This window comes from Corvus brachyrhynchos, unplaced genomic scaffold, assembly GCF_000691975.1.
Source record: "Corvus brachyrhynchos isolate BGI_N302 unplaced genomic scaffold, ASM69197v1 scaffold220, whole genome shotgun sequence".
Classification (NCBI taxonomy): Eukaryota; Metazoa; Chordata; class Aves; order Passeriformes; family Corvidae; genus Corvus; species Corvus brachyrhynchos.
In genome coordinates, this window is record NW_008236209.1 from 5768325 (window position 1) to 5779632 (window position 11308).

The 11308-nt window shown below is 55.7% G+C and overlaps 1 protein-coding gene across 1 annotated transcript in view; it reads right to left on the minus strand.

Annotated features, from left to right (window-relative positions):
* FAM155B (family with sequence similarity 155 member B) overlaps positions 1-11308 on the minus strand; it is a gene marked incomplete at its 5' end in the record, with an annotated part of 22203 nt that extends 10895 nt beyond the window's left edge. Inside the window, one exon of the mRNA XM_017741831.1 lies at positions 11276-11308. Within this exon, the coding sequence (XP_017597320.1) occupies positions 11276-11308 (33 nt within the window). The remainder of the gene's footprint in view (positions 1-11275) is intronic.

The window sequence follows — 11308 nt, forward strand, 5'->3', positions numbered from 1 at the left end:
GGAATGCCTGGGCCGTGGATGGGAATAGGGATGGATGCACGCCAGCTGCAGGGAATGGCACTGGTGGGAATCCTGACCAGAGCGGGTGTTCCTCAAACACCACTGGAAACTCCACATGGAGCTGCTGGGCTGGCTGGCACGTGCCCATTCCAGGCTCTCCACCGTCCTGCAGCCTGCCCCTCTCCAGGGTTGGTTTTCCCAGAAGTTCCCCCCCAGCCATCCCATCCATGACACCCGCCTGCATCCCGCTTGCTGTGTGCTGTTCCGGACACAGCGGGGTCCGGATCCACTGACCAGGCTCATCCTCAGGGATGGTTCTGGGCAGTGAAACATCCCCTGTGCTCCCAAACTGTGGCTTCCCACCCACATCCTGCAGGATCAGAACATATCCCTTGACCTCAGTGATGAAGTCACTCCCAAATTACCGGGAAGAAAATTGTCAGAGCTACTTACTCACCATTCAATCACCTCATGAAGCAGCTGATAAAGCTTAAAACTTTTAGTTTTCATTTTAAAAATAAGGCATTTTAGCTTTAATTCCTAGATCCTGGATTAAAGAGACTGTCTGAATGCTCCTTATTTTAGAGGGAAAAGGCCCAAATTTCCCCCTCCAAGCCACTCAAACCCAGTCTGAGACACACAATGCCCCAAGTGCTCATTGTTCAAAACGAAGAGAAAACAGCTTTAAAGTGTGACCCTCACACACCTGACACACTCAACACCCAGGTAACAGCTGTCACACTATGTCACGGTATCAGGCAGCTCTACACGTGCCTTGGGAAGAACTGGAGTAGGAAAGGATGGGAGAACCAGCACCCCAACCTGTCTCTGCAACCACATGCACACCGTCAGCACCCACAGGTGATGGGCCAGGGGGTGGCAGTGCCAGCTCCCAGCTCTGGTAGGAGGTGGCAGTGCCAGCTCCCAGCCCTGGGAATGCTCTCAGGGGACAGACACCACAGTCACAGTCACCTCCTGGCTTTGCTCATCTGCTCATGGCAGCGAGGGCTGCTGTGTGCAGAGCCCAGGGAAAAGCCTGGTCTCATCCCAGCACATGCCACATTCCCCTTGGAACAAACCCGGGAAGGAAGAGCCTGTACTCGTGGCTGTACCAAAGCAGGAAGCATTCCCTGGAAGAGCAGAGCTTGTGGACTTGCTTTGGACACCTCTGGCAGCTCCTGTGCTGAGGGGCAGAGCATGTGGCATCCCAACATGGCCATGTGCCTGTGCCTGTTGATTAATCACAGTAATTAATGGCACAGCTGGATGAACAGGAAGGCAGTGACCACTGCCAGGCCCTCCTGCTTTCCACAGCCACTGCCTGTCTCCATGCGTGTCACAGGTCCATGTCCCTGCCCAGCAGTGTCTGCAGCCCTTTGCCTCCCACCACAGCTCCCACTTTTCCCAGTACAGGTTGGGATCTGGCCTGTCCAGCCACCCAGCCCTGCCCAACCACTCCTACAGCCCCCAGCCCACTGCAGGAGGCTCTTGATCTCAGATCACTGCCAGAAAACATCCCAATTCCCATGGAATATTTCCATTTCATTATCAGACTCCACCTCAGGGTAGATGCATCCTCTCTCAAAGGGGGGTGAGAACAGGGTGACAGTGCTCTGCTCACAGATGTGAGCTCTCATCCCAGCATTCCTGATGTCAGTCTCCTGTTCAGTCCCCCCTCCTCACAGCCTGGGTGTGTCCCCTTTACAGGCAGTGCCTGGGACACGGTGGCCCAGCCATGGTGGGCTGCCCGTGGGCACTGCTGCCAGACCCCAGGCACAGACAGTCCCTGTCCCAGGATCCCAGCCCGGGAGCACGGCGAGGCCAGAGGGACCAGCATTCCCAGGCTGCTGTTAATCCAGGCTGCCACTCTGTGCTCCCCTTTCAAGAAGGGGTCTTGGCTGGGCTTTAGAGAGGAGAAGAGCAGCTGGTCAGGAAGGCAAGGCCAGATGGAGTGTGGAGGTTTGTGTGGGAAAGGGGTGGACACCGGGAGACAGAGACAAACAGCTGGTGGCCAGGGAGAGAGCAGCTCTCCTTGGCATCTGGAGGGCTCTGTCCTTGTGACACCACATGGCCATGCCCCAGGGGGGAAGGAGGGAGATCAGGCCTGCAGTTCCAGGGCCTTGCCACACTCTGAGGAAAGAACTTCCTCCCAATATCCCATCTAACCCTGTCCTTTGGCAGTGGGAAGCCATTCCCCACGTCCTGTCCCTCCAGGCCCTTGTCCAAAGTCCCTCTTCCAGCTCTCCTGGATCCCTTTTAGGCACTGGAAAGGGCTCTAAGGTCTCCCTGGAGCCTTCTCTTCTGCAGGTGAACACCCCCAGCTCTCCCAGCCTGGCTCCACTGGAGGCATTCCAACACCTTTCTTGTGTTGGAGTCCGCCCTCGGAGCAGCTCCGTGGCCTCCTCAGGACTCGCTCCAGCAGCTCCAGCCTGGAGAATCCCTCCCCTGCCAGCCCCCAGTGAGGCTGCAGTGACCAGTGGGTCAGTTAGCAGCCCATCCTACCAGCCCAATTAGTTAAAAAAGTAATTAAAGACCTCTGCAAAACTGAAGCTGAACACGATGGAGTTGGGGACAGAGGGAAAGTGAGGTCCCTGCAATCCGTTAGGATAGCTTGAGGAATTCACTCCCATTAGATCCTGCTGCAGCCACGGGCTTAGCAGGATTCAAAAGTGGATTAAACATTTATACAGCTAATGAGAACATCCTGTTACATTAGATAGGATATAAAAAAATTAAGGCGAGACACTTCAGTGCCACGAGCCATAAATTACCCACCAGTGATGGGGGCGAGGGAGAAGTTTCTTTGCTCATCCCCCTTCCAAGGAAGTGGTGAGGTTGGAAAACTGTTCTCAGGATGGTGTGAGTGTCCATCCCAGCAAGGGCTTGTCACAGCAGAGCTGTCTTGCATCCAATGCCTATGGAAGGGCCCAATCCTGCACTCTGCCAGGAGGCCCTTGCACAGCATCCCATGAGGTCCCACTTGGCACAAGTGGGAATGGGACAGGGTGTAAGGCAGCAGGAGGAACCTGGTCCCTCATGTCATCCTTGTGCACCCCACGGAGAGGGGCGAGCAGCAGGATCTGGCCCATCCCAGCTCCCTCATGGCGCAAGCAGAGGGGAGACAGGAGCATCCTGCCTCCTGGGCACCTTCCATGGTCACAGGGAAGTGCACAGTTTTCCATGCTCACGCTGGGCCTTACAGCCACATCAGCTTGTGCCCACAGGTCCCTTGAATGCAGGCAAAGATGATTTTGAGATGCTTATCAGCACTCCTGGCAGCTCCTACTGCTCTCCACACAACAGGCCATGGCTCGTGTCAGACCCGAAAGCCACAACCTCTGGTTTTCTATCCCTGGCTCAACACCACTTGCAGAGATCTCCCGCTCCCTTCCAGAGGAGGAAAGCCCCAGGATAACTCTCAGTCCCTGTGGTGAGCAGCAGGCAGGCGCTCCCAGTTGGCATCACTCCTCAGGCAGCCAATCCCAAGGGATGCGCTACTGCAGGGAAGCGCCCTTACTGCTGCCAAGCCCAGGACAGGCTGAGGCTCTCCCTCTCCCTCTCCCCGTCCCTCTCCCTCATTATGCTCTGCGGAGTGGAAGTGCTTCCCCTGCATTCCCATGAGCAAGAGAGCCGTCCCAGGACCATGCTCCGAGTCAGGTTGGCATCCCAGAACCCCTGGTGCTTCCTGACAGTCTCATTTGAATGGGAGAGCAAGGAATGATGACAAACAAACAACACAGCACGGCAGGAAAACACTGCTCCTGCACACACAGGCAGAGACCCCTGTGGACTCCTCCTCTCCACATCCAGCTCCATGGAAAATGACATGGAAGACAACCAGCTCCGAGGAAGAAGACACTGAACACCAAGAGCAGGTCAGAAAGATGCCCAGGTCTGAAGAGGGTTGAACTCATTACATTAAAGACAGAAACACAGCTCCTGCTCTGCCAGCACTGTTCAGTCCTTCCCAAACTGCGCCTGTTCAGAAAATTCCAAGAAAGTTCCACTTGCCTCCTCTCCCTCTGTTAACCACCAGCAGTAGGGAACGCTTGGGTGCCTGCGGGCACAGGGTGGTCCAGGCTCCCCGGTCTGGGCAAACCCAGGAGCTGGCACACCCCTCACCAGGAAAACCCCCATCCCAGCCACTTCCAGGCCACCTCTCCAGCTCTACCTTCGCTCTCCCATCCATCTGCAGCCTCCACCCACCAGCAGCGCTGCAGAGCTGCCGTGCAGCGATAAGATTCCAGCCGAGACGCCAAACACGTGTATCTTTTACTCCTGAGAGGATGAGCAGGGCAGGTGGCTTTTCCTTCTCCAGCCAGGACCAGGAACACCGGGATGCTGGCGCAGGCAGGGCTCTGGAAAACCAACTCCTTGCCAGGTGAGGCCATTTCATGCTGCTTTTTTAACAAAGTGGCCACATTGGCAGCATCTGGGGGACTCCTCCTGTGACACCCCAGGAGCATGGCTGGGAGAGAGGCCCCAGGGAAAAGCCAGGAGCTGGGAAGAGGAGTGAGACTGAAGCAGCCGAGCCATCCCAGGCAGGCAGCTGCCAGCTCTGCCTGCGGGAATGGGGCTGGAGCAGCGTGGACAGATGGCTACTTCTTGCCCAGGCAGCCTCTGTGTCTCATTCACAGATCTGCTGTCCCTGAGTCATTGCCCTTCAAAGGACAGCAGAGCCGAGCTCCTGCGTGGAGCCAGGCATGAGTCGCATCCTAATGGCATCCCAGTGACAGCAGGAAAACAGCCAAGTACATCCTGCCTCTGCTGCCTGCCTGCCTCCCACCCTGGAGGGCAGCTCTGGAGCCCGCAGCAGAGAAAAAACCTGTGGGACATCCCTAGGGACAGGCCTGGGGCCATGGGATGTTTTGAGCCCTCTCTGTGTGTGATCCTTAGCACTGCCAGGTGCTGGGGTCAGGCCAGGCCATGTGTGATCCCCGCTGGGCATGAACGGCTCCTTTCCGGATGGAAAAGAATCCTGCCCTCAGGCAGGGACCAGGAGAAGCCCATTGTGAGGGCAGGTCCAGCTGGGTTCAAGCAGACACACTGTGCATCCTCTCCCACTTCCCGGTGCTGGTGTGGGGGGGTGCTGCCTCCTCTCCCTGGGATGCATGTGGGGCTGGAAGTCACCATGGCACTGGCACATCCCTTTGTCCACGGGGAGCACGAATCACTGTCTGGTAGGAATAGCAGCGTGGCAAGACAACCCTGATCTGGACCACCACAGGCAGCCTGTGACAATGGATGTGCACAGCAAGGGGGCTGGGGGTCGTACTGTTTTCCCAGCACCCACATTTTGCCGATATCACCGCACGCGCTGCTGAGCTCCCGACTCCCAGAGCCTTCCCGCGCCCCACAGAGCAGCCAGATACTTTCCATCTCCAGCTGCTGAGGTGGCATCTCTGAGGAGCTCCTTCCACCCTGCTGGTGAAGTCCCCGTGCCCAGGGATGGGCACACATGGAGAAGAACCTGGGCTTGCATCCGGCACTGACGGCAGCAGGCACAGCTGGCAGCACACGGAGCAGGAACCGGCGCCGGAGCCTGCGGCACTTGGAGCTCTGCTGGTGACAGTTTGATGGAGACAGATCTCACCCTCCCTCGCTGTCCCTGCACCACTTGCTGATCTGCCTGTTGCTCCAGGGAGACCTGCTGCTGCCTTGAGGAACTTGTGGGTTTTCCCTGCAGCACCACTGACGGACACGGGTGAGGACAGGCAGACAACAAGGACTGACAGACAACCAGCGCAAAGGAGGCAGCTGAGCACCACCCAAATCCCCCATCAATCCCTCCCATTCGCACCCTTTGCTTCACTCCACAGCACCTGTGTGGGTCCGGCCTCCAGCCCATCACACACTCCCAGGCAGCTTGAGATGTCTCAACCCCAAGTTAAACTCAGGACTGTCCAAGCACCATCTGAGCATCCCCATTCCCTCCTGGCTTGCGGCCCTCCCAAAAGACCCAGGTACCACTGGTGCATTCCTGACACCTCTACACCTTTTTTTCCACAGGGAAAACTCCTTCCATCAGTTCAGTTTTCGTTTCTCCTCTTTTCCAAGCCTTGATCTCAGTTTTCAAGCATCGAGGAAGTAGCAGACACAAGGCACTGGAACCGGGCTGTGCCAGAGGCTGCAGCCACAGCACCTGCACACCAAACCCACCACAGTCCTTTGGCCCAAATTCTTTATACAACTGAATCACATCTTTGCACAGGGCTGCAAAAAATTCCCTTTGCTCCCACGGAATGGGTGGGGAACACGGAGCCGCACACTTGGCTAAGCTCGTGCATGTGCTCCTGCTCAAGCTGCCAAATGACTGCGCTGATCTGCTGGAATTACTTTGGAATTCATGCTGGAACCTTTCTTCACCTCATGAAACGCCTCACTGGCCAGGCTGGTTCTGGAGGAGAAGCTCTGGAGCTGACACGATGTGTGGGAGCAGCTCCTCCCCTCCCAGGTGCTGCTGCTCCTGGTGCACCAAATGCTCAGAGGGGACCAGGTCCCAGGTGCAGCTTTGCAGTCACCCATGCACAGATTCTCTGGAAGGCTCATTGCTAAAGCAACTCCCTCAAAAAAGCACAAGGTTTTGGTGAAACCACTTTTGCTGTGGTTCTCAAGGGACCTTCCCTCTGTGCAAGGAGCCATCCAGGCTCAGAGCAGGAGTGCACCAGGTTGAGCAGCATTTTGGATAAGCCAAGCCCAAATAAACTCGACTTGAGCTACTTTTGTGAAGGTAAAACGCTGCTTTGGTTCCCCCAAGAGGCATCCCTGGCATTGGGATAACCCCAAGACATGGTGTTCCCAAAGCTCCTGGCCCCAGTAGGCTTGGATTTCCAGAGGATGCTCCACAGGGAGGGATGCTCTGTAGGGATGCTGATTGCTGATGCTATTCCCAGTTAAACAAGAGCCAGAAAACAGGACCCCAGAGGGTGCTGAACCTGGGCACTGGGGATTTTCTCCCTGTTCCACGTGGGCTGTGCCAGGGGTGATGCCAGAGCAGGAACAGCCTCCATTTCTCACCACATCACCGCGCACCTGCGGCACAGAAACACCAGCAAAGCCTTGGGAGCGAAATCCTGCCCTGCCAGAGGTACCAGGAAAACCAGAGGTGCAGAACCAGATCCCACAGCCACGGGCCCATGTGCAGAAAAACCTGATAATCTAATCACATCTGAGATGCTACAGGTCCTGTCCAGCCTGTCAGGCCCCCTCCTGCCTGTCAGCCCTTCTCTCTCCACAGCTTTGTTTCTCGAGGCCTAATGACTCCTTAATTCTGCGGGCTTTGTCCCATAGATCTTGATTTGCCCCGGGGCCGGTGGGAGGGGGCACTTCTGGGAGCTGTTGGGGCGGGAGCCAGCACGAAGAGCTCGGCCTTGGCACGAGCAAAGCTCTCATCTGGCGTCTGAGCCAGAGCAACACTGCTCTTTTCCTGTTTGGAAAGATAGGAAAAAGGCACAAACCAGCCCTAAGCATCCCTCAGGGCATTGCTTTGGAGGGACTGTGATTTCCTCCTGCACTAAGTCCTGCAAAGCCTGGGCTGACAGTTTGAGTGCTGCTGCTGTCCCACATTTCCTGATGGCTGTTCGAGTCCAATATCCATGTCCCCAGGTCATGACCCCCTCAAACCCCTTTGGAGGACGCTCCAAAGTGTCCCCACAACTGCTCAGTGCACCAAGTTCATTGTGCCTTGCAGTGACAAAGGGTACAAGTCACACAGGAACAGGTGAGATGGAGGTGGCTGGCAGCTGCTCCCAACTCAGTTAATGACTTTTCCCTCTTATGCTCAGAAAAACACAGGCGTTCTCCACCTTTTCTCCACATCATCCCTACCTAGCACCGTAACACACCAGCTGGCAGGCAGATCCTCACAGCAAGAGGTGAAATGTGTTTGAGAAGATGAACCTTGTTTGAGACCGTGTGGACCCACTTCCCTCTCTCCCTCCTGTCCCACAGGATGCCAGAGCCCCTGTCCATGAGGGTCCCTGTGGGAGCCAGACCCCCAAAATCCCACCAAATGGGAAATGCAAACAATAAACCCCAGAAGTGCATCTTCATGGTTCACTGTCTCTCAGCCACAGGGGATTTCTGGGGTTAGCTGCAAGAGTAACAAGTAAAACATTTCCAGGGAATGATTTGGAAGCTGACGGGAATAACAACATATGCAGAAGGTGGGATCTGCCCAGGAATGATCCCCAAGCAGAGAATAAAAAGGAAGAGTATTACAGCACTGAGTAATCTCAGCATCTGAATTACACACGGACCCCACCATTTCATGGGATTCCTATCTCCCAGGGAGACTTTGGTCCAATCTTCCCCAGCCTCCAGGCACAGACAGATCCAGGTTTGGGATGCTTAGAATGCTGCTTCCCCTCCTGGCAGCACCTGCCTTTCCCCCCCAAACATGAGCACAGCTCTCAGGATGATTTATTAACAAGGAATTATGTGTCTCCTGAATCCAATCCACAACACTCACACACTTCCAAATTTTTAGCTCGGGGTCAAACCTGCTGCTGAGGAAGGAACTGGCAGCTCTGATTGGGATTTGGTGTTGCTGTGTTTTGAAATCAGATGGAATAAAGAGCCAAAATCACCGGAGTGGTTGGGCTGCCACAGAGCTCCCTGTGAGCTGTCTATTGAGCCACACTTCTTAGGGACTAAATTCCAGAGGGATCCGTGGCTCTGCAGAGGGGAGCTGTGTGCAGGTGAGCTGGAGCTGCTGTGCTTCCCCATCTTCAATTTTCCAGCTGCTGTTACGGAATGGCAGGGATGCAAATGGGAAGCAGCACTAATTCTCCATGCACAGCCCTGCTCCCATGGTCCCGTGTCCCAGAATTATCCTTTAAATCCTGTTTCTCCAGCTCCAGAGTTCCTGCAGCCAGAATCCTGCTGTGAGGGCTCTGCAGGAGCTCTTACACTGGCCAAGCTGCACATTCCAGTCTGTTTTCCTCCACTCTTCTCCTATTTTCCTGTTATTTGCTCTCAGATGTTATCACCATCGAGCAGTAGCTCTGCCATTCCTCACAAACAGGTATTATCCAGCATCTGGACAGGAATTACAAACTCACACTGCTTCAAAAATCCTGCCAGCCACATTTTTCCAGGGCAATGAGTAAATGCAGTCCCTGCTCAGGTCCAGAGGACTCGAAATCAGGCCAAAACTCGCTCGTCACCACAATGCTGGAGGGGTCTGGCACTAGTCTCAATTCACAGATGGGGAACAGCCACTAAGAGGAAAAAGCTGAGTCTCATGGATGTGAAAGGCTGGAGTAAGGCACCTAAATATGGAGTGAATGGCCTTGAATTAAGCAGCCTGATTTTCAGGAGTGACCAAAAGGATGGGAGCTGTGAGGGCTCTGGTGGGAGCAGCAGACTCGGGCACTCCCACGGGAACTTCCCCACAGGTGGCCCAGAGGAGCGTGCACAGGTTGTCCCTGCTGCTCGTGCCTCCTGTTGCTTCCCAAGTGCTGCCTGTGGAATGCAAGGCTGGAGCTCACAGATGCTCTAGGGATGCACTGACACAACACAGAACCAGATCAGAGGGACGAGTCCTGCCACTGCCTCCAGTTCTGCATCTCCCAAGCACATTTCCTGCTCTCCCATCAAGGATGTTAAACCCAGGCACACTTAATGGAGACTCATCGAAGCACAGCTCTGTTTCTACATACTGTGGAGTCCCAACATAACGATTATTTTCTCACCTCTTTCACTTTTCTCTCTGGGTCTCCCAGCAGAGATGGAAGCTAAGCTTGAAGCTGGAATGTCTGTGCTCCACCAGACACAGCACAGGGAGACCCTGATCCTGCTGGGCCCCTGGGAGCAGGAGCAGCACAATGGACAGCACCGAACTCCCTGCAGAAGCGGAGCAGCGGGACCAAACTACTTGGAGCAGGCTGAATACTACGTCCCTTGGAAACCACAGGGGGAATTTGGGCAAGCAGATTGTAATTACCTGGCTTGGCCGGGGCCCAGAATGCCAGCACAAGCTACTGCTCAAATCCAGCTCCTCACAAAAGCGACCCTTGTAGTGGCCAGGATCTCACCAATGTGCCCTTGGTGTAAGACACCACCTCAGTGTCCCAGAGCTGCTCTTGCTGCTGCTCCTGCACTTTCCCAGGGCAAGAACATCACTCCAAGAGCTGCCCTGCAACTCCAGGTGTCCCTCAAAACTCCTGTCCCAGAAAAGGAGCAGTCAACCCAGTCATACTACCAGGGAGGAAGCTCTGCCACCATCCCTGTGGGGACACTGCTGTCACACATCTCAAGACACAGCTCCGAGAAAGAGAAGCAGGTTTAGCTATGGAGACCATTGCACTTCCCAGAAGTGATGTCTGGAGGGAGCGTGCACAGGTGAGCCAGGCAGCTCGGAGCAGGTGGAAGCTGGAGGCACCACAGGCTTGTAAGAACGGAGCATCCAGCAGAACCACACTGGGGGCTCTGATGGCGATCTGACCACAACTCTCATTTGGGAGAGGAGATGGCTCCATGCTGAGGCTCAATCCCATTGATGCTGGGGGCCAACCAACCCATGGGCTTTCAGAACATGGACTGTGCCCTGGGGCTGGGGACAGCCAGTGACACTGGGGGGAACACCAAGCTGGGAGGCACATCCCAGCATGCCTGCACCAGCTCCCTGGGCAGAAAGGGCGGAAGAGCTGGAAAAGGGCTGCTGTGTATAGGGAAGGGGCCCTGGCACCATGGTTCATCTCAGGTCACTGCTGGTCTAATGACAGCCAGGCAGAACCCTGGGCTGTCCGAGGAACAGCAGCAGGTCTGAGGCAGAGGTGAGGGGCCCCACACCTGTCCCAGCTCGGCCCCTGTGTGCACAGGGGTGCACATGGAAAGGAGTGTGGGTGAGGCTGGTAGGGATTGGGATGTTGGGAATGAAGTGCTTGGATTGAGATGGCATGTCAGGATTGCGGTGTCAGGATTGAGTGCTGGGAGTGGGATGTCATGAGCTGGGCGCTCAGATTGAGGTGTTGGGAGCAGAGTGTTGAGAACAGAGTGCTGGGAGTGGGATGTCGGGAGCTGCCTCTGTGTGCACAGGTGTGAAGGGATGTGGGAGCGCTCATTCCAGCCAAGTTCTGCTGTGCCTTCTCTGTCCCACCACCTGGTCCCAGCCTTCCCAAGGGCTCCAGACTTGTCCCACCACCACTGCCAGGAGAGGTTTGGGGAGCAGAGGGAGACCTCAGCCTGTGGGTAGGCATGGGAGCAGGGAGACCGCGGTACCCCCACGCTACTAAGTCCCGTGGCCCAGCTCACCCCAGACGCCCCCTCGTACCTTGCAGTCCGTCAGGCAGGATCTGACCGAGTA